The sequence below is a fragment of the Streptopelia decaocto genome (genome assembly GCF_964273445.1).
Source record: "Streptopelia decaocto genome assembly, chromosome: 12".
NCBI classification, from domain to species: domain Eukaryota; kingdom Metazoa; phylum Chordata; class Aves; order Columbiformes; family Columbidae; genus Streptopelia; species Streptopelia decaocto.
Window position 1 is genome coordinate 4,082,276 of NC_138667.1, and position 27,553 is coordinate 4,109,828.

A 27,553-nucleotide genomic window follows, 5' to 3' on the forward strand; every position below is an offset into this window, starting at 1 on the left:
AGTGTGGGGTCAGGGTTCTGCTGATAAGGCTGTGGCAGCACTGGGGTAAAATATTTGCTGTATAAAACTCCCTTTTGACAGAGACTAGGTTTAAAGCCAGATTCAGCCCTAAGGGCTTGTGCAGATGAAACTAAACATGAAATCTTTGTGTTTTCTTGAGCTATTTAAGTGGTGATTATTTTTTATGTTCCTGAGATTGCTTCTCTTGCAGCTCGTGTTTGCACCTGTACTGGGCACAGGGCTGGGAGCCAGGCTGGTGTTCACCTAGAGCTGCGCGGCTCCCCGCAGTATGGCCATTTCTGCTTTGCTTTCCTCTGAAAAGTTCTGGTTTGGGTACTCGGGTACCGGCTGCTGCTGCAGGTCTTGGTTACATAGGTTAATCTCATAGTTTAGTTTGGAAAGCCTGGGGTTAAAATGTGACCTCTCGGTGTGATTTTTTTCATTCTACTTTCTGTATTTTACTGCAACATCATTCTTGGGGATGTGACCAACATATGAGAAAATAACATCCATAACTATGGGCCTCTTGCTAGAATGTGTCTTTTCCAGTCTAATGACAGAAGTCTAATCCAGTTAAAAGGACCTAACTGGAAAATATACCCGAATGAGCACACCATGCAGGATGAGCTACTTTCTGCAGTGGGCAGCACTTGGAGTTTGCACTGTTGGGGATGCTTCTGGCTGCTACTCCCAACACAAACTTCTTCTCTCCTCTCTGGATGGTGTATCTCTGCATTAGGAGAGCAGTGTCATGCAGATGAGTGGTTTGTTCTACATCTGCTAATGACCTTGGGTGCAGTGATGTAGATCTGTTTGATTTGGAACAGAAACGTTCCTCTCCAGAGGACTGACTGGAGTGGCTGGAGGATCTCTGTGCTGTGAATGCCCTCACCAGCTTTTTTTTCTTAAATGTTAACATCTTTTCCTAAATATTGAATGGGTATTTTGGCATTTTGCTTGCTGTGCGAACTACTGTCAGTTTGTGGCTGTGCTAGTTTAATGCTGTCCCAAAGTACAGCTGATAGCTCTGCCCTTCCTTTGGGCAGGGCTGGCACCAGGATAGAAGAGTCTCAGCAAATATGAAAATAATTTATTTTTTTAGGTGTACAAAGTGCCTTGTAAAACTGTAGGATGAGGCGAGTTTGAAAGGATATTCTGAGACCATGTAAACCAGGTATTTTTCCAAAGAAGTGACTGCAGCATAAGGTGGGGGTTTTATAGAGGAAATGTGAAGTTCTTTGTACCCCCTGCTGCAGTGGTTGTCCCCATCAGGTAGTAGTGACAATAAGGAACAGCTCCCGAAGCAGGCACAACTTCTCCATGATCTGCAGGGGAAAAGGCCGCCCCAGGACCTGATGCATTCGGCTGATGAAGTCCTCTATCTTCAGTTGAACGTCCAGGTGGCTGATGTTATCGTTGTCCTGGAGCCTGGGCTTGACTTTCTGAATCATCAAGTCCATCCGGTCATTGAGGGAGGTCCGTAAGTGCTCTGCAAGAGGAAACACTGGTGGGATGAGGCACCGCACAAGGGGCTGCCCAACCTGTTCAGGGACAGATGGCAGCAGGTGGCACTGCAGGGGGGAGCTGCTGAGAACCTGCTGATCCTCTCACAAGACCAGCCTGGTGTAAGAAGGTTCTGTACCCTCCTGGAGCTCAAATCTCCAAGTGGAGAGAGCCCAAGAAATGGGGATGGAACAGGGTTTGTAGCATCCTTTTCTCCTGTGGCAGACTGAACAGCTGTCCAGCTGCAAAGGGGAGTCTCCAAAGATCTTAATGAGAGTGATCATCTAGGGCTTCAGGGAGAAGACTCTGCATGTGTGTTGGTGGGTTCCTCTGTGTTCCTCCATGATGGCTTTAACCCTGGGCTAACATAGCTGGGAAGAGACTTTAGGAATTGTCTGGTAAAATGACTTCAGGGAGTGTTTGTGACTATGCTGCTTCTTCCACGGCTACTGTAAGTGGTGCTCTTTGCCTGGTCTATTAAGTGCTTAGTGTGTCCTGGCTTTACTCTTTGCCTTTTTTTTTTTTAAATCTCCTAAACCACCATATTCTTCCACCTATTGTGTGTGCAATTTAGACAATGGTGGGTACAGAGCTCCCCCCTTTTGTACTTCCCAGTGCTGGGACTGATCCTTTGGGAAACATGCTATTTCTTAGGTGCAAGTTAGGTGCTCTGCTTGATGCAACATCGCTTCTTTGCCCTGTCTGCTGGAAACAATCACTAGCAGGGATGGAGGCGCGTTATCTAAGACTCAGTGGCTGTGAGTTCAAGAGTGATGAGATGAGAGCAGGAAGGGCACTTCAGCTGTTCTACTGCAGCCTCTGGAAGAGATCATATTTATTAAGGCCAGAACAGGCAGCTTACCCAGTGTTACATTTTGGTAGCTCAGCAGCAGTAAGCTTAAGTACTGTAGCATCTCATCCCATCTTTGCCATGTTGCCATTTCCTCCTATGACAAGAGACAGGATTTGGTTATTAGAAGAGGTGTTCTCAGGAGAAAGCAAGGCAAATGAAATGTTGGCCTGGGTACCTGGTAATGCAGCAGCACAGAAGAGTGACTCAGGAAATACAGGATCTTGGCCAGAGACAAGGGCAAGGTTGTGGGCACGTCGCAGCTATGCTGGAACCACAGCTCTAGCAGTTTGCAGCGCAGGAGCTGGCTCTCCATCGTGTTTAAGAAAGCTTCCCTGGAAGACAAAAGGGACTTACTGTGGTGGCAACACAGCCTGACCTGGGCAACTGCTCCAGTGTGTGCTGCTGGTGCAGATGTGGGTGACTGCAGGGGCTGCCCAGCAGTGCAGTGGAAGGAAAAACACTAGATGTGATGGAGACCTTCATTACACAGCTTGGCCATGAACTTGTTTATGTCCTTAGGCCTGACCTGTGGCGACTCTAGGTCAGTACAGTCTGTGAAGCAGGTTTAGCTGCTTCACATCACCCTGCCCAGCAGCCTGTGTCAAAGTTACCAATTTCTGCTGACTGCAGAGAGCAAAACCAAGTGTGTGAAGTGGGGTCAGGGCCAGCTGTATGTAGGACATCTGTCCTGGGAGGGCAATGGCTTGACTAGACCCAGTGTGTGCTCAGAGTTCTGCTGAAAGGGCTGCTTGCTGGGCTGGCAAACATGGGTTTGAAATATCTGTGGGTCTAGTGGTCTCATGTCTACACTAGAGCCAGTCAGGCCCTTGTACTTTGGCTTCAGATATTGCATTTCTCAGAGAAGCAAACAAAAGCATGTCAAGGCAAAGCTGCAGGAACTGCATCATATTTGTGATGAACTTCTCAGTTGTCCTTGGGAATCAGTGATGTGTTTGCTAGTACTTGACCATGCTGATGTAGAATGCTGGTTTTCAGACCCTCTTTACAGTTTTAAGGTCCTGTGACTTAAACAAGTGGGACAATCAACTTTTCTCAGCAGTATGTGAGCTGAGGAGGTGCCTCTCCCAGGTGATGTTCTGTCCCCATGGGATCTGTCAGTCCAACAGCCATGCATTTGCTGGTTGGGTCATAAATGAGTCTTTCTATACCCTGTGGTACTTTATGCATCTAGACTTGGATGCAAATCAGGAATAAGACTGTTGTTCATACAGGCAGCTGCTGCCTTGTACGTGTTTGTCTCACCTTTGGCTTCTCAGGGGAATATTCAGTATAAATGGGAATATCACATCTGCGATCTTACAGGAGCTGCAGTTGGGAGATTTGTCAACTTCCACTGCGATGGACAACATCCGTTGGAGCAGGAGCATCACCCTAGGTTAGAGAGACAGTCAACAGCAGTAGACAGCACTCTTCAGTTTGCAAAGTAAAGCAGTGGGGATGGCACCTAGTTCAGCCTCATGCCTTGCAGTGAGGGATGGAGTGGAACGTAGTGGGCTGGATTTGGTATCTCTTGGTGGCTTTTGAATCTGCTACTCTTGGAAGCAGAGTTAATCCCCAGATATGGGCCCTTGGGAGGTCTCAGTAGCTGTACTGAATGTTGGTGGAGCAGGACCGGGCAGCATGGACTGTGGGTCAAGAGCTCCAGCCTTATGCTACATGTAAGAGGAAGATGCTCACTGTGCCAGTTTCCTACCAGGTGAGGAAGTGTTTTGCTCACCAAGTGTATGTCTACCCCAAAGGAGAACTTCAGGTATGGCCTGGCTTCCTGACCCAACAGGGAAAGAGTCCGGCTTCTCCCTGACCTGGGGCTTGTGATACTGCCAGCAGGAGTCCGGGCTTCTGGGACTTACTTCTGGGCAAAGAAAGCTGGTGGAGCCACCATTGCTTGGTCGGTGCTGGCCGGCTGTGCTGTGGATGAGCTGCGTTCGGCCCTTGCTTCTCTGGAAGAGGATGCAGTCTCTTGTGGCTGCTCCTGGGGCTGGGCAAACCCGATTCCTGTAACTGCTGCAACCAACCATCCAACCACCTCCCTGGGATAGAAACAGGAGTTAGCAGGGACAGGCCTGGTTTTGCTTAATTCCAGCCTCCCCTTGGAGCTCAAGGAAAGACCCTGAGGATGAAGAATACATCCCACCTGCTTGGACAGGGAGTAGCTTTGTTGAGCAGCAGATTTTTATGCTTGTCAACAGGACTGCCTCCTTCCCAGCCCTGTCCTGAGCAGTGCAAATCTGACCTTGTTCCTGGGAAAAGCCCACTAGACTGTGGCTGGAAGTGCCTTGCATAATCTCTGCTGGTTTGCTTTTGTAAACCTGCTCCTGTTCTTTATACTTGGGTCCTACACTTGCCTCTGTTTCCCAAGCTTGTTTCCTGGAAAGTGTGAAAGTCTGACCTGCAGTCTCAACAAGTGTTCCTGAACCCCTGCCCTTCAGCATCTGGTTAGAGAACAGGGGAGCAGGAGGAGTCCCTTACTTGACATTGTTGAAGCATGTGTCACATGAAAGTACTTTTTTGGCAATTGACTTCTGCAGCAGGCGCAACCTCAGGTTGTGCTGAAAGTCGTCCTCCAGGGTCTGTACCACGTACTGCAGGAAGAGGAGCCAGCCAGGGGACTTCTCCTGAGGGCACATGGACACAGTGTGAGCCTGGTGGAGACGCAGGATAAGGAGCAGCAGGGAATTTAGCTGTGTTGGGAACAGGCCAATGTACATGACTGAGGAGCAGCTCCACGAGGGGCTGCCTGGCTCAGGCGATGCCCTGGGAGCTTGGCTGGACCTGTTCTGCCACTGCACTAGGTCTGTGGCTCACAGAGATTGTCTTCTTCAGATGAGACAACCTGCCTGCAGTTGTGCAGCAGCTTTGGGAGCACCACAGATAAAAGCAGGAGACTCAACTGGCATTTGCTGCCCTCAGTGGCTGCAATAAAGCCCCGTTTTGGCCTGGCCTGTTCTGCAGCAGAGCATGGCCGTGAGGCTGCGGGGCAATGCTTACCCTTGGGCACCCGCGTGCTGGATGATCCCTGCCCAATGTGACACATGGTGCCAAGTACCTGGTCCTCCATGATGTATTTCAGCAGCGCCCAGTCCCATCCCACTGTGGCGGCGTTAGCTGGATGGAGCCTGCAAGGACAGCACTGTCCATTTGTGCTGAACTGCTTATCTACCTGCAGGCACCGCAGCCCCCGGCCCTTCCCCAGCCCCCATTTGCTCAGGGGCCTGCCCTGGCTTTTCCTCTCCCTTTCTCCCTCTCCCTTTCTCCTCCCCTGTTCATGTTTTGGAAGCACCCAAGAGGGGCTGTACTCCACGGGGAGGCTCAGGATTCCTCATCCTGTGGCCTCACAAAACATTGTGCCCCTCTGTGGGTACCCTGAGGGCAGCAAGGGAACTGCTGCAACCACCTCCAGCCCACGGCCCCTGCTGCAGCCCAGCCATGTCACAGTGGTGAAGAATGAGATCTGTGCTTCAGGAGCAAGGCAAATGCACTCCTCTGTCCTAGGGGGCTCCTTGTTGTCACAGGCTGTCCCTGACCCACCCTCAGACAGCCCTGGGGTGTGCCTGTGCTGATTACAGGAGGCAGGGGCAGGAGGATCATCCTGGGTTACAGGGGAAATCACTCCCTGTTCTGTGGCGAGGGACCACAGAGAATAATCTTTATGCTGGGCAGGCCCCTGGGAGCACCTAGCCAGCCCCATGGCACCATGGCAAAGGGAACAAACACGTACATTTGGATCTTCATCAGCAGCATGTAGGTGTCCTTCAGGATCTCCCCGTGCTGGGAGCTCAGGAGGATCTCTCTGATCAAGTGGGAGATTATTTCTTTTGGGGGACGGTGCTGGCAGGAGACGAACTCGCTCAGGAAATGCAAGGTGCCCTCCAGGAAGTTCTCCTCCATGGTGGTGCGCACCATGCTCAGCTTCCCGCTGGGGATAAGCTCAGGTTTCTGCTGTGTGTAAGACAAGGCAATAGGTGAAAGGCAGCTCCCCAAGACACTGAGGAACCCGGCTGTGGTGTGGGACCCACTGTGAAGGGAACTGCAGTACCAGAGATCTTAACTGCATGGCAAAGCTTCCCCCAAAAGGGGAAGTGGAGCAGGGGCTGCCCCCGCTCCATCCTCTACCACAGTGCCTGCTCTGAACCTTGTTTACCTGCCGTGTTTCCCAGTTGGGTGCTATGCCTTGGAGGAAGAGGTGCTGGACTCCACTTCTCCTGAAATAGTGCAGTTTGTTCAGCCAGGCCTTGCTGTCAGCCTTGGTCCTGGCTGCGGTCACTTGCTGGATTGTTCCATAGGGTGATAAGTCACTCGCTGCCAGCAATGGCCCTTGGACCTCCCCTGGGCTTGTGGGGACGGCTGGGACAGGGCTCAGCCTTGGGGGGAGCTCCCTTTGCTGGCAGAGGTGAGGAGTCTCCTCCTGTGGGCCACCAGGTCTCCAGCTGCTGCCACTGCCTGGGGTGGAGGGGGACGGGGACAGCAGGTCTGAGTCCAGCATGCTGGCCAAGGAGCCCAAGTCGCTGTTGAAAGTGGTCGTGCTGCAGTTCTGCTCTGGGCTGGAGGAGCTGCAGTGGCTGGAGGTGGGAGAGAAGCGGCTCCAGTTCTCTGTGGTTTCTGCTGTGTCCATGGTGGCGCTGCGCTCTGTGGGAGCACTGTGCCAGGATGCTGCGAGGCTCAGCCCTGCTGTTGCCCCTGTTTCTTGCGTTGTGGTGGAGCAGAGCTGCGGATGGGACGTGTCTGCTGCCAGAGCAGCAGGCGGCTGCCCGGGGTCCTGGTCAGCCCAGCTGGTGGTGTGGGGAGGGCTGGGAGGGGCACTGCATGTGTCCTCTGTCAGGTCGATGATGGTGAGGCTGCTCCACGGTGCCGACTCTGTGCTCATGTCCTCGCGGGTCAGGTCGATGATCTCCTGTGGGGACTGAGGGATCAGCGCTGTCAGCAGCAGTGGCACCTGGGTGCCTCAGTCCTCTGCTATGGTGGCACCGTTGCCCCAGCACAAGGGGGAAAAGGGGCACACTGCCACAAGCCCAGGAAGAGAAACCCAGTGCAAAGATGCCACTGCCTGGCCGAGGGGATGTGGCAGCAGCCCCAGGCTCTAGTGTCAGCCTGCCCTGACTGCACAGCTGAGCCTGAGCCCAATCTGGGTTCTTCTTCCTTGCTCCTGGCAGAGACAACCCCACTGCTCCCCCTGGGGCTTCCTATGGCCAGCAGCTGTGCCCCTGCTCCAAACACCCCTCAGCTTGACCCAGAGCAGACCCAGCCCTGCTGGGGTGGCCGGGAGACCTCACCTGCTACACAGACACCAGTAGTGGGGAACCGAGCTGCCTTCGCATCTGTGGCACCAAGCCAGAGCTACCGCAGCCCCGGGACTTTGGGGACTCCCATCCAGGACTCGCTGGGTGCTGCAGCACCTGGAGCTCCCAGGACGCGCCTGTCTGAGGGGCAGCAGGAGCGGGCAGGGAAGGCAGCCGTGTCTGCACCACCACAGGCAGGACGTGGCACCTCTCAGCATCTAAACATGCCCAGGAAGGGGCAGAGCTTGTCTGCTCTTTGAAAAAACAAAACAAAACAAAAAAAAAACCCTCAGCGCCTCAAAGCAGGAACACGTTTTGTGGGCAATTTAAATCAGTGTTTTTCCCCTGACTCAGACGTGCTGCCTTCCCAAAGGAGGGGCCGCATGTGGCCTGAGAGGGTGGCAAAGCTGGAGCAGCCCAGGAGGCCGCAGGCTGCCCCGGCTCCAGCCGGCCCTGCCGTACCGGACACTGCCCAACTGCCGGCGTTTGAACGCTGCATCGGAACCGGGGCCAACGGACCGCCACCCCCCGCCCAGGGCTGTGCTTCCCCGGCAGCTTCGTGCCCTGGGCCGCCGCCGCACCGGCCCGTCGTCCCCCTGCCCGCGGGCTGGCCCAGGTGAGCAGGACGGTGGCCGCCCCACCGTGGCCCAGGGCTGGACCCCGGCCAGGGGCTGTGCCCAGCAGGGTGCCCGGGGGACTGGGCCCTGGTGCAGTCGAGGGGACGCGGACGCTCGTGGCTGGGGGGCTCTGGGGGGATGCGGCCAGGGAGGGACCCCGGGGGGACACACTTGGGGACTGGGCCTCTGCTGGCAGGAGGTGGCCGAGGGGACCCGAGCCCTCTTGGGGGAGGCTGGGGGTCCTTGGGGCATGTGGCTGGGGCCAGGACGGGCCTGTGAGGGATGCGGCCGAGGGTACCGGGCTCTTCGGGAACACACGGTCGGGGCTGCGGGGCCGCCGCTCCTGCCCGGCCTGGGACACTCACTGTGGGCTTTCTGTCCCCGCGCGGCTGCCGTCCCCGCCCGCGCCTCCGCCGCGGCGGAAGCGCCGCCATCTTTGAGAGGGGCAGGCGGCGCCGCGCCCACTGGGAGGCCCCGCCCCGGGGGCCACGGACTCACCGCGGGAAGCGGCGGGCAGCCGCGCCGGGGCCCGGGCGGCGGCGAGCGGCTGCCTTCAGCGTCCGAGTCGCTTATGAGGATGACGCTCTCGGCCATCTCCGCGGCGGGTGGCGGCTCCGCCCCCCACGGGCCGGCGGCGGCAGCGCCCGGGCTGCGGGCCGGGCCGAGCCGAGCCGAGGGGGGCGGTGGCGGAAGTGCGTCATTGGCGGCGGGGCGGGGCCGTGGCGGCCCCGGTCGCGGCGCCGCCGCCATGGCGCTGTCCCCGTACGTGCAGGCCATGCAGGAGCTGTTCCGCGCCAACACGCGGAGCCGCGAGTTCCCGGCGCACGGGGCCAAGGTGCACTCGGTGGCCTGGAGCTGCTGCGGCCGCCGCCTCGCGTCCGGCTCCTTCGACAAGACCGCCAGCGTCTTCCTGCTGGAGAAGGACCGGCTGGTGAGCGGCGCCTGGCGGGAGCGGGGCGGCCGTGCGGTACCGGGCACTGCGGGACGTCTGGAGCGGCCGCTCGGGGCGGTACCGGGGCAGCCCTCGGGGCCGAACGGGGAGTGGTCGGTACTGGGCCTGGCAGCGGGGACTCGGGTTTGTACCGGGAGAGGAGCATCGACAGGAACCCCACAGGCCGGGGAGCCGGGATGGAGCCGGTGACTGAAGTGCCAGCTCCGGTTGTGGAGCGTGACTGAAGTGGCGGGGGAGGGGACTCTGGGCAGGGCACCCACCCAACCCGGTAACCGGCAGCAGAGCGGGGTATCACAGTATCACAGTATGTTTGGGATTGGAAGGGACCTCAGAAGATCATCCAGTCCAATCCCCTGCTGGAGCAGGAACGCCCAGGTGAGGTCGCACAGGAACATGTCCAGGTGGGTTTTGAATGTCTCCAGGGAAGGAGACTCCACAACCCCCCTGGGCAGCCTGTTCCAGTGTCTGTCACCCTCACTGAGAAGAAGTTTTTTCTCAAATTTAAGTGGAACCTCTTGTGTTCCAGCTTGATCCCATTACCCCTTGTCCTATCATTGTTTGCCACCGAGAAGAGCCTGGCTCCATCCTCGTGGCACTCACCCTTTATATATTTATAAACATTAATAAAGTCACCCCTCAGTCTCCTCCAAACTAAAGAGAACCAGCTCCCTCAGCCTTTCTTCATAAGGGAGATGCTCCACTCCCTTAATAATCTTTGTTGCCCTATGCTGGACCCTCTCCAGCAGTTCCCTGTCCTTCTTGAACTGAGGGGCCCAGAACTGGACACAATATTCCAGATGTGGTCTCACCGGGGTGAAGCATTACTGGAATCTGGGACCAGAACGGGGGCAGAGCCAGGCTCTTCCCCCCATTCATGGCTGTCCTCTCGCTTCAGGTGAAGGAGAACAACTACCGGGGCCATGGGGACAGTGTGGATCAGCTCTGCTGGCACCCCAGCAACCCTGACCTCTTCGTCACGGCGTCTGGGGACAAAACCATCCGTATCTGGGATGTCCGCACCACCAAGTGCATCGCCACTGTTAATACCAAAGGTGAGCACCTGCCTTTCCAGGAGGACTCTTGGGTCCCGGCAGGACCTCAGCTGCGTGGGACCTGTCTGCAGCGGCACCAGCGCTTTGGATGCCTCTTGTGGGTATTCGAGGCATCTTTGCTGAGTGCTCTTATCTTTGTGTTGCACTCATCTGTAAGGAGCAACAGTGAACGCAAGGGCTCATCTACTCGGCTGTCAGGATTGGAGAAACTATTGAAATACGATGCTAGCTGTTAAAATGTCCTGTGTACTCATCTCTGGAGTCTGTGGGCTGCAAGGCTGGAGACTGGGGAAAGGCATGTTTGCAGGGAGCCATGGTGGAAGCGAAAGTTTGCATAGATTCAGAAAACAACTATTTGAATTCATGTGCTGGTTAAGCCAGATATAATCTCTGCCCTTGGAAACTCCAAGTTTGAGTTGTTGGGGCTGGAATTGGCATGGTAAGATAGCATAACTGCAACTTGTCTTGCCCCAATTCATAGGTATTTATTGTTGGCTTCTGGATTTTCTGGATCTGGAAGAACACTGGCTTCAGAGGATCTTTGGGTTGACCTTGTTTGGTGGTTGCTGTGGTCCCATCTTGACTGCAAAGTGAAGAGCAGTGATGTAGTTATCTTGGCTTGAAGCTGCAGTTCTGTTAAGTTTAATTTTTAATAACTATATATGTTCTGAACAGCTGCTGTACAGGGTTTGTCTGTTAGATGCAAGACCTGGCAGTCTTTCCCATTTGGGAGCGGTTTGGAGTTAGTGGAGCAGATTGTGGCCTTTAATGGGGAATAAAAGCTGCCTGTCTGCTTAACTCGTGGCTGCAGTGGATGGCTGGGTGGAAACGGGACCTGCTGGCTTTCTGTCCCTCCAGGGGAGAACATCAACATTTGTTGGAGCCCTGACGGACAGACCATTGCAGTGGGGAACAAGGATGACGTGGTCACCTTCATTGATGCCAAGACGCATCGCTCCAAAGCTGAGGAACAGTTCAAGTTTGAGGTGAATGAGATCTCCTGGAACAACGATAACAACATGTTCTTCCTCACTAACGGGAACGGCTGCATCAACATCCTCAGGTAGGTGCCTGTGGAGGCGGGTGGGCAGGCGGCGGCAGACATCAATCTGCAAGCTCTTTTGTTGCTTTTGGGGAAGTTGAGTCCCACACCCCAGCTATTGCCAGCCTTCTGGTGGAAACAAACTTACCTGGAGCTGAGGTTGCCCCTGTTTTGGGTTGGGTTCCCCAAGAGCAACCCTGGTGCTTTGTGTCGTTCACTCGGCACTCAAGGCTTTCAAGAGTGTGTCCCTGCACTAGTTTGGTTTGCTCACAGTCCCAGTGTGTCTCATGGCAGCCCTGCTTGTAGATGAGCCCCACGCTCCTCTCACTGCTTCCTGCCCTCTTCCTTCATCTCCGCAGCTACCCGGAGCTGAAACCCATTCAGTCCATCAACGCCCATCCTTCAAACTGCATCTGCATCAAATTTGATCCCATGGGGAAGTACTTTGCCACAGGCAGTGCTGACGCATTAGTCAGCCTCTGGGATGTGGATGAACTGGTGTGTGTGAGGTGCTTCTCAAGGTAGGACGTGCTATCCCGGAGCCGTTTGCATCCCCTCTCTGGTGACCGTGCAGGAGGTGGCTCACCGTTCCGTTTGCTCTGTTGCTACAGGCTTGACTGGCCTGTGCGAACGCTGAGCTTTAGCCACGATGGGAAGATGCTGGCATCAGCATCGGAAGATCACTTCATTGACATTGCGGAGGTGGAGACAGGTAATGGTTTCCTTTTGGGGAACAGCAAGGAGAGAGTTGGATGGAGAAGTGCTGGTGAAGCTGGGAGGGCACTGGGAGAATCACTCAGCTAAGGAGGAACTTAGCTGCGCAGAGCAGAGTGCCGGGAGGGGGAGCCTCTGCCTTGTTAGTCTGCAGCAGACATGCGTGTCATGTCTGTGCCTTGTCACCAGGTGATTAAAAGGCGCTGAAGCAGCGTTAGTTCCTGTATGGGAGAGAAAAAGTGGGTGCTTGGCTCTGGTGTGTGCTCCGGGGCAGGGTGCAGTGGGGGCTGGAGCCTCTCCAAGCTAACGTGACACCTTTTCCATGCAGGAGAGAAGCTCTGGGAGGTGCAGTGCGAGTCCCCCACCTTTACAGTGGCCTGGCACCCAAAGAGGCCGCTGCTGGCCTTCGCCTGTGACGACAAAGATGGCAAATATGACAGCAGCCGGGAGGCAGGCACCGTCAAGCTCTTCGGGCTCCCCAACGACTCCTAACGAAGCCACATGTCCCTGCTCCCAGGGACGGGAGAATGTTTAGTGTAGGGCAGGGTAAGGAGATGGCTCTGCTCCTTGCCTGATGGGCAGTGCTGTGACTGTTGGCTCTGTCCATCCTGCTCTCAGGAGCATTTGTAAAAAGCAGCTTGTGTACTGGGGGGGAAATGGGGGGACACGCTAGTGGAGTCCCCCTCGCCATCTGAGGGTTGCCACCTCCTCTCCTGGGTGTGGGGGCCTTGTTCCAAAGGTGAGTGGCCAAAGAAAGTCTGTCACTGAAGGTGACAGGTGTCTGCTGAGGAACCTTTTGTGGGAGGAGCTCTGCTCCATCCGGGCTCCCCAGCAGTGATGGGCTACGTGACCATCCCCTTGTCCCCAGCGGCCTGATGGTGAGGGCAGCCCTGGGAGCACAGCCTGCCCCTTCCCCTCCCAGGCACCCCGTGTCCCTTCCCTGCACCAGGGCAGCAAGGGAAGGGTGGGGGCGTGCGAGTTGGGGGATGTTTCCCCAGCTGGTTTGGTTTTCTTTTTGTATGTGGGGTTGTTTTTTCTAATTTTGATAAATCCTCTTCCATAATGAAGGTTCCCGTGGCTGCTGTGGGGGAAGAAAGGGGTTCCTGAGTTGCCCTCTTGCGAGCTCCTCTCCCGTCCCCTTGGCCACGGCAAGACCCTGGCTGAGGGTCTGTGGCGATGGTCTGACCCCTTGTCCCTGCTGTCCCTGTCGCCTGTCCTGCGCTGTCACCCCACCAGGGGGCGCTGCGCGCACACACTGGGGACAAATGGCACCGGGGACACCGCACCGAGGATGGGGACAGCCGTGGGGACCTGTCCTGGTCCCATAACGCTGCCCCTGCCCGACAGCACCCAGCTTGGGTGGAACAGGGCCATGGCCCCAGCAGAAGATGCTGCCTCTGCCATGCAGAGCCCTTCCCTGTCTTCCTGCCAGGGGTGACAAGTAGTGCCTCCCCTGTCCCCGCACCCCAGGGACAGCCGTGGGGCTTTCTTCCCCGGAGCCGGCATGCTGGGTCACACAGGAGACAGACGGTCACTGCAGAGGAGGTGTGGGCGCAGCCTGCCTGCGATGGAGACCTCGTCTGCAAGATCTCTATCATTTCCTACCCTAATATTTTTTTCTGACAGAAGCTTTTCCAGGTGACTGCTCTGCTGATGCCGCCTGGGTAACAACTGAGCTCTTTGCTGTTAAATGATGGCAAATCAGTTGAAGCTGAGGCTGGCTCTGGGCAGAAGCCTCCAGCGCTGTGCCAAGCCTGGGCACTGCCCGGGGCCTTGCCTCACTGGGGGGCATGAGGTGCCCCATTGCCCAGGGCCTGCCCATAGCCATATAGCCCCTGCTCTTTGGGGTGGCAAAAGGCTGTAATCCACCAGAAACAGCCCTTTTACCCCAGGGGTATCCCCAGTTGTTCTGTGAAGGGAGTCGCAGAGTCAGGGGGAAGAGGCAGAAGCCACCCTGCCATGTCCTTTACCTTGTCCCCAGCCCTGGAGTGGGCACCTGCAGGGTGGATGTGGGCGGGTGGGGAGGCAGCTGGACTGAGAAGGGCTCTGGGAGCCACATGTGGCCTCTCTCTTCACCTGTGCCCTGGCTTGGGTGCTGTGCAGGGTGGGTCCTGTGGCCTCCCCGAGTGTGATGAACTGCAAGGTCTCATCCCTGAGGGGATGGAGGAGTAAGAGAGCTGGTGTGGGGCCCAAGGGAAGCAATGGCTGAGAAGAGGCCGGAGCAATGTACAAATCCCTTTATTTTATTAGTTCGTCAAAGACTAGTTCGAGCAGGATGGTCACAGCATGTCTGCGAGGCCCCAGGTCGCCCGCCGCCTCCCGGGGAGAGCCCTGGTGAGCAGCTGGGGGCTGTGGCGGAGGAAGCACGGGGAGGGGGGAGCACGGTGCGGCAAGGGATGGGCTGGGGTGAGGTTGTACCCCCGCGCCCCCTCATTGGGGTGCAAGCAGCAGCTCCTGGGACATGCCCAGGGTGCTTGCCCAGGGATTCCTTCCCAGGCCCAGGGGACCCGTGTGCCCAGTGCAGGGTAGGGGGACAGCCGGGCATTCCCAGTTCAGGACTGGCCAGGCAGCCCTCGGCCCCGTGCTGGCTTTATTGCAGGGGGCAGAGCGGGGGCCCTGGCAGCGCGGCGGGGGGGTTCTCGGCTCAGCGCTGCGGGCAGCCCCGGGGACAGCGGGGACTCGGGGCTGGGAGCGTGAGCAGCGGACACAAGGACGCATGGAGCGACGGCGCGCACCCTGGCACAGAGACACTAATGCGAGAACAGGGGCCGGCGGGGCCGAGACACGGACGAGCAAGCGGTGGGGACGGGGCAGGGGGGACGAGGCAGGGGGGTCCCTGCCCCGCATGCGCCTTTGTACACGGTCGGTGGAGCGCGGCGCCCGCTCCTCCCGGTGCTGAAGTATTGCAGTCTAACTGATATGGCTTTAACTATGGGGCCAGAGATGCGAGGAGGGGGGGTCCCCTCCAACCCCCCGATGCTGGAGCACACCGGGCAGCCCTGGGGGACCCCCGTGCCCAGGGACTGGGGATGGGGGAGCTGTGGGCAGGGCGCCTGGCTTTGTGCTTTGGGCTTAGCCCAGGGCGGGATGGGGCAGGGGGATGGCAGTGCTGGGGACGATGGCAAGCGAGAGGAGGCCTGCCGGGGTCCCCTGGGAGAGGCAGGGGGGGCAGGGGGCACGGGGAGCCACCCCGGGGGGGCTGGTAGGGCCTGGAGTGCCCCCAGCCTGCCACGAGGTTGCGTCAGTGCATTTGGTCCCGGTTCGCTCTGTCCGGCCAGGGCTGCTCCCCTTTGGCACAGCGTGGTGGGGGGGCCCTGCCTGGACAGGACGGGGCGGGTTTTCAGTCTGGTCAGGGGAATGGGCAGAAGGGGATGGGGAGGGGGTGTGGGGACCCCCGTTGGGGCCAAGGGAACTCGATGGAGGGGTCGGAGGGGAGAGGGCGCCTGTGCCCCAGCACCCCATGGCAGGGTTGGCGGTGCTGTTACTTCTTGAACATATCCTGCAGCGGGCCGGGCAGGTACTTGAGGACGGTGTCCAGGATGCTCTCCTCCTCCTCCTCCTCCTCGTCCCCACAGCCCGCCGGGATCGCCTTCTTGGGGCGCGTCAGGCTGCCCTCACACGGCTGCTCCAGCGCAGCTTTCTCCTCCGCCTCCTTCTCCTCCTTCTTCTTCAGCCCGTACTGTGAGGACACAGGCCCTCAGCATGTGCCCACCACCACAGCCTCAGGCCCCCTCCTCCCCGGCCATGCTGGCTCCTTGTCCCAGCCCCATCCCGGGTGCCGTGGGCCGGGGTGGGCACAGGGGAAGTGTGTGCCCACCTTGTCGCGGATCTGCTGCCGGACTTTCTCCCGCTCGGCTTCCATGCGGGCGTGCTTGGCTTTCCGCTCTTCCTCCTGCTGGCGCAGGGCCTCCTGCCTCTCCTCCTCCTTCTTCTGCGCATCGGGGTCCTTCTCCTCCTCACCCCCCAGCATCTTCCCCATGTCCTTGGTGGCCCCTGCACGGCACAAGACCATCAGACGGTCCCCACGCGTGCTGCAGCCACAGTGCTGGCTGCCGAAGCCCCTGCAGAGGCAGGGAGGGCGTGGAGCCCCCCCGCTAAGGATGACCTGGCGTGTCCCCATGGCCACCCGCACTGGCTGCAGTCGGGCTCCGGAGCTGCGGGGACGGGGAGTGCCGCGGGCTGGCTGTGCTGTCCTAGTTCAGCATCAGCCGGGGGAGACGCCAGCAGCTCCTTCGGCGCTGGCACCCAGGGGACCCGCCAGGGAATCCCACTTAGCGGCAGGAGAGCTGGGGATTCCCCAGCCAGGCGCTGGGAACGGGAGCCCTGGAGTGCTCCGGCAGCAGCTCCCCCCCCACCAGCACCTCTCCCTGTGGCTTTGTACCCCCACTGTGTCCCTCCCGCTGCGTTCCCTGGAGCGCTGGGCCAGCATCGCTCCCGGAGCAGGGACCCTGGGGGGGTACAGCACCTACTCACCGCCCAGCGCTTGCTTCATGACGAAGTCCATGGTGCCGGTGTGTGCGTGTGGCTAGGCCAGCACCCAGCGCTCATCCACTGCTGTCTGGGCTCGCTGACCAGGGCCACCTGCGTAGGCAGAGAGGGATGTGGTTGGTGAGGCCGTGCCCAGGGTTCCCCGCTGCCCAGGCACAAGGGGAGGGACAGTCCCTGGCACTGCAGGATGCACCCTCTGTGTCTCCAGCCCAAAATACCTTCCGGGATGGGCAGAGGGAGCTTTTGGAGTCTGTGGACAGAGGGTGGGCAGATTTACCTCTTCTCCTTGGCACCCTCCCCACATCCCCACTGGCTTTGCAGACTCGTGGAGGGACCAAGGCAGGGACCGGAGACGGGTTTCCACCCCAGCACTGCCCTCAGTGGGGCAGCAGGAGCCCCGGGGTCCTGCCTGGGGGTTGGCGGGATGGGGAGCCGCTATGCCACCACCCACTGCATGTCTGTGCCTTGAGGGAGGGGGGACAGACCCTGCCTGGGGATGCCAGCGCAGCGCAGCTGGACACAGGGTGCTGTGCGTGCGTCTATCACAATGCATGTGCTCTGCGGAGGGATGGAGAAGAGGCTGTTGGCATGTTGTGACAGGGTTTGGGGGCTGCAGGGGTTGCAGGCAGCAGCCTGTGACTGTGTGCGTGATCCCTGCGGGTGCTGGGGATGGGTGACAGTGTGCCGGGACACTGCGTGTGCAGGACAGAGCGTGTATGCGCATCCCATGTTTGTGTGCGCTCCCATGTGTGTGAGCGGTATGTGCAGGCTGTCTTTGGTCAAGAGGTGTGTTCGCAGGTGGCTGCAGGCAGTTTTTGCATGGGGGTGTGCACGCACATGTGTGTGCACCAGTTTGCGGAGCTGCGAGCTGCGTGTACCCGCACAGTGCAGGTCTGCAGCCTGTTTGCAAGCTTTGAGTGTGTGCGTGCCTGAGTTTCGGGGTTTGCAAGCTCTGCGGATGCATGTGTAGGGGCTTGCATGGGTGTGTGCACTGTGTGTGTTTGCACGCGCTGTGTGGGGGTTACAGGCTGTGTTGGGGGGGGCTGTGAGTGCAGGTCCGTGGGTTTGCAGGCTGTATGAGGTGGGGTGTGCACACAAATTTGCAGACTATGCCACGTGTGTGTACGTGTGGGGGTGTTGCAGGCTGTTTGCATTCGCTGTGTATCTGGGGGACTGCAAGCAGGGGTGTGTGTGTGTGTGTTTGGGGGCATAGCTGTGCCCCCCACATGCCCTGTGTGTGTGCGGGGGGGCTGCAGGCTCTGCTCATAGCCTGGCTGTGCAGTTTGCAGTGTGTGTGTGCCCGTGCCCAGTGGGTGCTGCAGCCTCGCAGGTCCCCCCACCCCATCTCCCGGGACCCCCTGGTGGGCTGCGGGGGGGGCTCCGCGAACTGGGACCCGGGGAAGTTTGTTGCTCCGAGCCCCGGGCACCCCGGGCACTGGGGGGGGTTCCTCCAGGCGGTGCTGCGCTGAGCTCCAGCGCCGCGGGGGGGGGCTCGGAGGACACCGGGGACGCGGGGACAGTGGGGGGCGCCGAGACTCCGGGGCCGCAGGAAGGGTGCAGGGGACACCCGGCGCCGTTGGGACATAGGGGAACCGGAACATCGGGGTCGCGGGGGCGGGGGGGGCGCAGCGACACCGGGGTACGTGGGGGGACACCGGAGAGTGCAGGGACACGGGGAACGTGGGGGAACACCGCTGATGGAGGGGACACCGGCAGGCGCCGGGACACCGGGACGGCACGGTCTGCAGCGACGCAGGGGACACGGAAGGGGGCGCCGGAAGGGCGAGGGACAGCGGGGACACGGGACGTAGGGGAGACTCGGCATGCGGGGGACACCGGGACCGCAGCGGGGTGCGGAACCCAGGGGACGCCCCGCGGTGGGAGTGCAAGCACACGGAGGATGCAGGGGACACCCAGGACAGGGGACAGGCACCGGGCGCGCAGGGGACACAGGAGCCGCGGTGGGGGGGCGCAGGGACACGGGGAGGGCGGGAGCCGCGGTGGTGGTGGTGGTGGGGTCGCGCAGGGGACGCGGTACCGCGGTGACCCGCCGCCCCCCCCGCCCCGGAGGATGCGGCTCGGGGCCCCGCCCGCCGCCCGGGGCCGCCCGGTGCCGCAGCGGCGGCGCTGTCCCTTCAGCACCGGCGCGGCGCGGCACTCACCGGCTCCGCCGCCGCTCTCCGCTGCCGCCGCTCCGCCCTCCCGCCCCGCCCCGCCGCGGCCCGGCCCCCGCCCGCCCCCGGCGGCACGCGTGGGCCCGCCCGGGGCGACACCCCCCGCCCTGGCACCGCGCAGTCCGGCCCCCCACGGGGAGGGATGCGGGAGAACCCCCAAGGAAACGCCGCACGACCCTCGGGGAAACGTCCCGGTGTGCGGCCCACGGGGAGCCCCGTACCGCTCTCAAGGATGCGGACGGGGACCCTCCAGACCCCCCCACCGGGCTCCTTTAGCGGGAGGGATTGGGGTAAGAGCGCGTCCGGCGCGGGGTTAATGATTCACCTCCGCGGCAATTAATGGGCGAAACGAGGCGTTAATCAGCCGGAGCCACCGCGGAGCTGCACACCGCCCCCAAATCCCGCACCCCCCTACTATCTCACTCGGCACCCCGAGCCGCAGCACTCTGTTCCCCTCCGCAGTGGTGCAGGGCAGCTGCAGCAGTTTAATTAAAGTCCCTGATAAATCAACTCAGACCCAGCAGCAGCAGCTGCTGCTCAGAGGCCCCAGCTTTGGATTTTTGGTGTTGTCTCCCCCCAGGGGGGTCCCACGGCGAATGGGGGGTGCTCAGGCTGGGGATGCTGGGAGGGCCTGTGCTGTGGCATTGAGGATATGATGCCCATGGGGCTCAGGACCCAATTCAGTGTGGGACCCCAGGCAAGACTGGGGGGCACCACCCTGCCTGGCCCTCCTGCACCTGCCCAAAAGGAGATGGGCTTCTGTAGCCCCCTCACCCCTCCTCATCAGCTGCGGGACAGGGCACCCCCTGTCTCAGTGCACGGAGAGGCACTGGGGACAGGCGCATGCCCCATCGCCAGCCCTGCCACCCCACAGAGGGGCAGCCGGCGCCTTCTAATTAATCCAGCCCTGGGTTATTAGAAACAAGAGGAGTGCTTTGCAAATCTGATTAGTGGTGCTCTGAGCCAGGCTTTGGGGATATCTGGTGTTTAATGGTGAGGCTCTGGAGGAGCAGCCCTGCAGGAAACCTCATAGCTACATCCCAGAAAAGTGCTGGAGAGGGTCTAGATGCAGGGTCGTTTCAGGGACCCCCGTCTTCTGCTTGTGGGAGGCTGTGGGGAGCCAGGACAGGCTGCAGCTGCCCCCACAAACCCGGTGGTGCAGCCTGTGGAGATGTTGCCGGTGTTGTGCACAGCTGGGGCTGCTGTGGGGAGGATGGGGTGACGGAGGATGTGGGGCAGCAGTGAGGAGCCATCCTGCAGCTGGCGGGGGGGCAAAGCCAGCACGCAAGTACCAGCCCAGCACCTCCACTGGGATGTGGTACTGACAGATCTGCATGTGTGCACCCGCTGCCGGCTCCTGCCCTGATGCATGGCTGCTGCCAGGGGAAGGTCTCAGTGCAGGGACAACACATCAAGGACGCGGCCCTCTTGTTCACCCTCTCTCACCACTCCCCAAAACATCCCCCTCAGTGCACCCCATCTCTGCCAGCCTCAAGCCCTCAGCCCCTTCCACAGTGGCATCGGCCAACAACTCCTTTTTCCACCTCTATGGAAAAATTGCCTCCTGCCCTTGTGCCCAGCCCTGCTCTGCCCGCCAGCAGCTGGTGGGACGGGCGTGTGGGTGGCAAGACAGACCTGCGCTTGGCCCGTCCATCCGTCTGTCCATCCTGCGGCAGCCCTGCTCTGGGCGCTGACGTCAGCGCTCCCGGCAGCCGGGCGGTGGGCGGGCTGCACCGCTCCTATTGTATTAAAAATAATACAGCAGAGCACAAATTCATTACAGATAAGTGTGACAGCCAGGAGGAATTAACGAGCCCGTCTCTCAACGCCTGACAAAACGCCTCCTTTTGTTCCTGGGATGGGTCCTTGACTCTTTCAATCTTTGGAGATGCCTCGGCTCATTAAGCGCATCCTCCCCCAGTAGCTCCCAGCGTGCCTGGGGACTGCTCCCAGTATGAGCTGTGGCCAAGCTGGGAGGGCTGTCCCTTGTGCCAGCGCTAAATGCTTAAGCCAGGCTTGCCCTCTTTGGAGCTTGGCAGCCTGGAATCCTGTCTCCAAGTGTGGGACCCCACACGGGGTGCAGGGTAGTCGGGGGGAGGTGGGCGAAGCAGCCCCCGTCCCTGCTGCTGCGGGAAGCACGAGGCTCATGTCAGCTGTGGCCAAACGCCCCGGCACTCCAGCTGTCAGTGCCGGCAGCGCAACCGCAGCCAATGGGCTGGTGAGTGCCCAGCCCTGCCCTGGTGGTTGAGCTCCCCTGGGATGGGCAGCCAGGGACTCATCACCAGCCCTGGATGTCACCCCCGTCCCCCTGCCCCACACACCCTGTGGACACCCCTGGTCTCAGGATGGGGATGAGCCCAGGGGACCCCCGCAGTCCCAGAGCCCAGCTGGCTCTGGCAGATGTTTGGAGGATGCTCCTGGTGCTGGGAGGACTGCTCGTGCCTGGCATGGGCACTCCTTAGACACAGCTGTCCCCTGGCATCGTTCTGGGCAGTGTCACCTGCCAGGTTGCTGCCTGGAGCTGCTGGGGGAGGCAGGAAGGGAAGGGACGGGGAGCAATAGGAGGGACGGGGGAGACAGCACCATGGCCAGATGGAGCAGGAAGCTCTCAGTGCCGCCAAATCCTGCAAGTCACCTCCGTGCCGGCTTGCGGGGGCAGCAAGGCAGGGACGGAGCTGGTGCGGGTGCCAGAGCCCTGGCAGCGCCTCGCTCCACTCCCCGCCGGCGCCCAGGGAAAGGGCATGGGGCTGGCGGCTGCTGCCGCTGCTGCATCACCCACCGCATCTGCTGCCAGCAAAGCCCCGAGGGGCACCTGCCTGCCCCGTTGCTGGCACTGTCCCCAAGCCCTGCAGCCACACAGGGACCCTGCAAGGTCACAGCCACCATGGGCCCTTGCAAAGCTCCCAGGCAGAGCGAAGCGGGTGCCTGAAAAACTGCACCGCAAGCCCAGCCTGCTGCCACCCATTAGCACAGGGCGGTTATTTCACTTATCCCCCCCACCCGCCATCTCTACAGAAAATAATTATTGGTCCTTCTCATTGCACCAAGGGATTAAAAGTGGTTAACTCCATTTCTAAAGGCTTTGTTATGTTGGTTTTCCCTCAGCTGCTGCACAAGGCGATTTCCACAGTGCCACTTAGGCAGCTTTTATCAGGTTGTCTTCTGGAGGTAATTGGGTTTTTCAGGAGCCTGTTTAAAATTCGTAACCCAGCCTTTTAAACAAAACAAAAACAGCAGCGTCAAGAAGGGGAAGAGGCAGCACAAAACATGCAGCAGCTGCAGCCTCTGAAGAGCAGTCTTGGCCCCTTGGGGCTGGCACCTGGTGGGGACAGGGACGGGCACTGGCACCAGCGGGCTGCAGCGGCAGGCTGGAGCCGGACCCTCCATCACAGCGGCTGAGAACAGACTGCAGGGACGGCCCCTGCCACCCCTGCTGTCCCTCCTGCTGGTGACACTGAGCGAGGTGAGGGGTCACTCCGTTGCTCCATGCTCAGGGTGAGTGTGTGGTGCTCAGAGCCCCCCACGTTCAGTCACTGGGGACATGGGGACTACTGTTCTGCCCCTGCAGCAAGTCACAACCCCCCAGCACATGTGGGTGTTCTCCCAGCAACTGCTCTCCCATTATTCCCCCGTGCCAGGCACTGGCTGCGAATGAGGGTCTCACCAAGGGGCTGGTGCAGGAGCGAGCCACCCAGGGTCCGGTGGGGAGGGACGTGGGTTTGTGGCACGGCCTGACCCCGGCTCTGCTGCCATGCTCTGCCCAATGTGGGAGCAGCACTGCGGCTGGGGGCTGGGGGTGGCAGGGTCCCCTGAGCTCACCAGAGAGGGACAGAGAAAACAGACCAAATCTGCCCCTGGAGTCACCCTCACGGGATGACTTCTGCTGGTCTCATGCCCCGAGGGTCTCCCCGGGTCCAGGCTTTGCTGGCTGGACAGGGGATGCTGCTGCCCGCTGCCCTCCCTGTGCCCTGCTCTGCATGGGCACAGCACAGCACTCCTGCAGGCAGAGGGGCTCCGGGCTGACGCTGCAGTTTTCCTGCATCACTATCACAGGTTTGTCTGTGTTACTACCATGGTCCCATTGGCATCACTACTGCAGACCCACCTGCATCGCTACCACAGCCCCAGCAGCATCAGTCCTGCAGACCTGTCTGTTCCCTCCTGCCTGTGGGCTGGGGGTGGCACGCTGGGCACCCCCTGCCCACCCCCGCACAGCTCTGTGCCGTGGGGCACAGCGTGGGCTGGGGAGTGGGTGGTGGGGAGCTGCTGCAGCAGATGGTCGATGGGGCTGGATCACGGCACCACAAATAATAAGGGATGCGTGCGTCCCCTTTGGGGGGCATTTGCAGGAGCTTGTTGTGAATTGGTGCCTGCAAGACCCAGCACACACCTGCTCGTCCCGGGCCTGGCAACCAACGTGTGAGCCAGGGTGGTTTTGGCTGGAGGAGGGATGAGGCAAGGAGGGCACCAAGCCCACAGCTCCCAGCTGTTCCCAGCATGGTGGTGTCCCAGGAGGATGCCAGAGAAGGAGGGGTGCTCCCAGTGCTGCTCGGCCCTCCAGAGCTCCCCAAAAATACCACCTACGCCTACATCTGTGTGAGAAAGATTAACAGGGGCTATATTTCCCAGCAAGAGTGGCCAAGGGGACAGGGACCCAGCTCCAGGCTCTATCTAAGAAGCATCCAGCGTGGCCAGGATGACAGCTGCTGCATGAGCGAGGGCCTTGACTTTGCCACTGCTGTGCCGTGCAGTGGGAAGCTCTGCTTACCCAGCCCCAGCCTTGGGGTTGCCCAGAGCCCTGAGGTGTCCACATCCCGTGAGCACTGGGGGATGCCGGGATGGACCCCACTGATCGAGTGCTGCAGTGGTGACTTCTTGTCCCCGCAGCTTCTGGCTCCCGGCGAGCGTCCGGTGCCTCTGTGCCATGCATTATTAAACAGAGGCACTGCAGCCCCTCGCTGTTCATCCTGGCGTGGCTGTGCGGGGAACGGGCTGTGGGAGCTGCGCTGGCCCACTGCAGTCTCAGCTGGAAGATTTAGGCTAGCTGCAGGTCTGGCCAATTCCCCAAAGAGTTTTGTGACCCCTGAGGTTCCTCACTTGGCTGCTTCCCACCTCCCCACCCCACGCAGGATGGATCCCACCTCCCTGTAGAAAAGCCACTGTGCATTCAGCCTCGGTGCTATCACCTACACTGCTTTCTCCTGCCCACACAGCAGGTACTTATAGCATATACATCCCAATCACTGTATATAAAGGCACACTTGTGCTGAGTCCACCCCATCAATATTTATGGCAGGCATGCACACCCGCACGGCTCTGCAGGGGCCGGAGTGGAGCTGGGTGCAGCACACCGGTACTGCCCAGGGAGCAGACAAAAGCCCCCTCAAGCCCCTACACTGCCTCTCCATCCAGCACCATTGCCCCGGCCAGTGCTTTTGGGGAAGGAGCCAGGCTGTGCACACACTTATTTCCATCCTCACCACCCTGGCAGGCACACGCAGGGCCTGTGCAGGTGCCGATGGCGGAGATGGTTGGGATGGTGCAGGGAGAGGATGCTCAAGGGTTCCCTCCTGGCCCCACGTCAGGATGGGATTTGGGCACCCCCTCCCCGTGGAAAGCCTTGGAGGGGTTGTACCCACCCTCATTTCACCAGGGGGGAAAAGGCATGAAGGACAAGGACACAATTATCTCAAGACTCAGAGCACAGAGGACAGCTCAAGCTCAAACTCAGAGCACAGCAGAGCAGTGGCAGCCCTCATCCATCCCCACTCCAGCCAAAGCATCCTCAAAAATGAGACCCTGGGTACTGCTCTCCTGAAGTTCAGCCTTGTGCTGATACAGGTGTTGGTTTGCAAAGATTCTGCAAGCTCTTTGGGGCTCCTGAGATGAGGGCAAAGAGCCTGGGATGCTTTAATGCCCTCCCTGCACTGCTGAGGAGTAGGGACGCTGTCGTGGCTGGTCATGCTCTACCAAACTCCCAGTCCAGCTCTAGGAGAGCATCTGCCTTCCCAGGAGAGATGGGCCCATCGCATCCCATGAGAGGGGAGGTTTGGGAGCTCAGATGCCCTGTGCCCTGGGTAACTGAGCTGGCCAAGGGCCACAATGCTGGGGACACCCTGTCCTCCAACAGCAGCAGATGGCTGCATGGTGGGGAGCTCTGTGGCAGCGTGGGGGGAAAATCTGGGTGTCTGGGCTCCAGCCATCTACAACGCAGTGGGAATGGGATAAGCCTGCGCTGCCCCGGCTCAGGGCGCTGGGAGGAGTGAGACCCCTGCACGGGGAGGCAGCTGGGATAGGTGGGGGGCTCTCTGCCCACCCCAGTTGAAACCTCCCCCAGCCTGCCCACACTTGGGGTTTCCGCTGCGGTGTGACGCCGGACGGGCACGGCGCCGCTCCAAGAGCTGCTGGGGCTCTGGCCAGAAAATCCATTCTTGGCTGCTTTCAGTGGGGTTTGGCGCGTACCTTTCCCATCTGGGGGCTTTCAAAGGCAAAAAAAAAAAAAGAAAAGAAAGAAAAAAGCCCCTGGCTCTGTGCCAGCTCCGCAGTCACAGTTACCTGCCACGGTCCCCAGGCAGGACCGTGCCCAGCACCCACCTCAGAGCCTGAGCTGTTCCCCACTCCCATGGCCTCAGCCCGGTCCTGAGTTGGTTTGGATGCCTCTTGCATCAGGGTCTCACCAGGATGCCCATGATGGACCCCCCCCATCCTGGTGAGGTAGCCTCAGGCTGTACCTCTGCACCCCCCATCCATCCCGTGGCTGCACTGTGCCCCCTGTGCCGTGGGGAGCGAGGTGCCCCCCGGGAGCCGCAGCGAGCAGAGCCGGGGCAGTGCTGCCTACCTTGGTGCGTGCAGCGCCGGGTGTCCGCAGGCTTTGGCACCTAACGCAGGGCGATGAGGAGCTCGCAGGGGCGGCTGGGCATCGCAGGGAGAGCGGGGCCTGCAGGAGACACCGACAGGGGGAGGATCAGCTCTGCAGGTGGGGCCCCAGGACTGCATGCGGTGGATAAAGTAGAATCACTTGACGGGTGATGGATGGAGCACACCACTGCTGCTGCCTTCTCCCCCTACTCAGGGGACACCGGATGGGTCTGTGCAGCCCCCCACATCCCAACCTCCAAGGATGGGAGCAATCTGCTGCCAAGAGCCATCATCTCTCTGTAGGTGAGAGCGCAGCGGGGCATGCAGAGGGTGACAGGCTGCAGGAGATGGCAGCCCGTTAGGGTCTTTGATCCTCTCCTGCATCAGGGACACCACCTCTGATGCTGGCAGAGGGCTCCTGGCCATCTCTGCAGACACCCAGCAGTTTGGATGCCTTCATTAAATATTTAGAGGGCTCTCAACTCCTCAAGTGTTTTAAAATTTCACATTAACTCTGCCTTCCTCAGCTTGCAAATGATGACTTTCTTCTTTGGAGAACATAATGGCAAGTTAAAACAAGCCGCCAAACAAAAGACTTTGCTCAGACTTTGCAATTTGAGAAAGCCTTGGCACCCCCCTCTGGGGTTCCCCACTTTCTGCTGGACCGCAGGAAGCTTCTCCTCAGGGATCTTGTCCTTTCCTTCACTGTCCTTGAAATCCCCCTGTGATGCTCAGGGAGATGCAGGGCATGCTCCCGGGGACGCTGGCCTGGGCAGAGGCTGCGCAGAGACCTGGGCAGACGGGTGCTGTGTGCTGCGCTGGCAGTTTCTGGGGTGGCCTGTCCCCGCGGTGTGGCTGGTGTCACCTCGACACGTGCCACAAGTGTGACTTGTGCTCTGCGACTGGGGTAGCAGGTTCCTGGGCAAATTACAAATTCATCCTGACTTCGAGCAAAGGCTTTTCCTCCACCCTGGGGAAGGAGGGAGGCTTTGGCAAATTGGAGATAAATGAATGACCCAGGGGAGCTGGGGGAAACACAAGCAAACAGCGACGCTGGAGGAGTAGGGGCTGGGATGGATGGAGCCTGCATTTTTAAAAGCATCACGGAGCAGGGATGCCTTATCCCAGCCCCGGGGACAGGAGACACTGCCAGCCCGCGGGCGCAGTGCGGGTTTGGGGAGGGTGCAGGATCACTCAGGGGACCCTGAGCTCTGCAAGCTGTGGGGAAGGGGCAGAGGATCCTCAGTGAGATCCCTGAGGAGACCCCGGAACAGAGACTGCTTCCCTGGGAAATGCAGCACTGAAAGCTCAGCCTGGAAAGGGCTCAGCAGCAGCGTGAAGGTGACCTTTGCTGGGGACAACGGCTGCCTCCTTTGGGACGTGGGAAGACTCAGAAGCGGGGTAAGATGGGCTGCAGAGTGTTGCGGGGACGTGTGCCCGGGGGCGGCTGCTTCCCAGACAGCTCAGTGCCAAGGAGACAGCTGGGCTGGGACGGGATCAGTCCCCTGCTTTGTCAGGGTGCAAATCAGCCATTCTTTGCTGAAATCCCAGAGGATGTGAAGAGTGACAATCCCCTGCTCAGGTACCTGAGAACAGGCAGAGGGTCCTGGGGGGTGCTGCTCTGATCCCTGCAGGGTATTTTTTTTCTGGGCCAGTCCAAAGTGGTTTTTTTCCCTGCCTTTTAAATGGACAGAGCCTGCCAGCATCATGAAGATGCATCTCACCTGGACAGCTGCGCTAGCTCAGTCTGTCTGTTTGTTTAGGCAACCAGACACCAACTGCAGCCAAAAGTAGAGGACAGGGATGAGCAGAGCAGGGTGACAGTGCCAGGACAACCCCAGTTCTGGGGACTGCAGTGCTGCAGCCACTGGCAGGGCTGCTTTTATCCAGCTGAGGCTCTGGACACAACACACAGTATCCAGGGAAAACCTAATGCTCGAGATGAGACCATTAGCAAGTCCACAGCTCTTCTGCTTTGGCACCTCTGGCTCTCAGTACCCTGC

General features: G+C 59.7%; 3 protein-coding genes across 8 annotated transcripts; 1 reads left to right on the forward strand and 2 right to left on the reverse strand.

Annotated features, from left to right (window-relative positions):
- Nucleotides 1-1,070: 1,070 nt before the first annotated feature.
- SIMC1 (SUMO interacting motifs containing 1) lies at nucleotides 1,071-9,047 on the reverse strand (the record flags this gene model as incomplete). 6 transcript variants are annotated; one of them, XM_082063628.1, is made up of 10 exons in its annotated part: nucleotides 1,071-1,489; nucleotides 2,366-2,450; nucleotides 2,532-2,688; nucleotides 3,620-3,748; nucleotides 4,228-4,407; nucleotides 4,847-4,992; nucleotides 5,424-5,493; nucleotides 6,096-6,313; nucleotides 6,519-7,277; nucleotides 8,769-9,047. In XM_082063628.1, 10 exons carry the CDS (start codon nucleotides 9,045-9,047, stop codon nucleotides 1,269-1,271), a joined length of 2,244 nt encoding a protein of 747 aa, XP_081919754.1. In that variant the 3' UTR covers nucleotides 1,071-1,268. The 6 variants fall into 6 exon arrangements, with proteins under 6 accessions (XP_081919754.1, XP_081919753.1, XP_081919756.1 ...); XM_082063627.1 differs by having other exon boundaries at nucleotides 6,096-6,316; XM_082063630.1 differs by lacking the exon at nucleotides 8,769-9,047 and adding an exon at nucleotides 8,442-8,727 and having other exon boundaries at nucleotides 6,096-6,316.
- THOC3 (THO complex subunit 3) lies at nucleotides 9,019-13,093 on the forward strand (the record flags this gene model as incomplete). Its single annotated transcript, XM_082063640.1, has 6 exons — nucleotides 9,019-9,201; nucleotides 10,118-10,274; nucleotides 11,133-11,337; nucleotides 11,676-11,837; nucleotides 11,928-12,028; nucleotides 12,359-13,093. The coding sequence occupies 6 exons, from the start codon at nucleotides 9,019-9,021 to the stop codon at nucleotides 12,520-12,522; spliced, it is 972 nt and encodes a 323-aa protein (XP_081919766.1). The 3' UTR covers nucleotides 12,523-13,093.
- Nucleotides 13,094-15,280: 2,187 nt separating this feature from the next.
- Nucleotides 15,281-25,579, reverse strand: CPLX2 (complexin 2). The gene is made up of 4 exons (XM_082063529.1): nucleotides 25,531-25,579; nucleotides 16,504-16,611; nucleotides 15,848-16,023; nucleotides 15,281-15,709 (listed from the first exon to the last, which is right to left on the reverse strand). Exons 2-4 carry the CDS (start codon nucleotides 16,532-16,534, stop codon nucleotides 15,512-15,514), a joined length of 405 nt encoding a protein of 134 aa, XP_081919655.1. The 5' UTR covers nucleotides 16,535-16,611; nucleotides 25,531-25,579; the 3' UTR covers nucleotides 15,281-15,511.
- Between the last annotated feature and the right edge of the window lie 1,974 nt (nucleotides 25,580-27,553).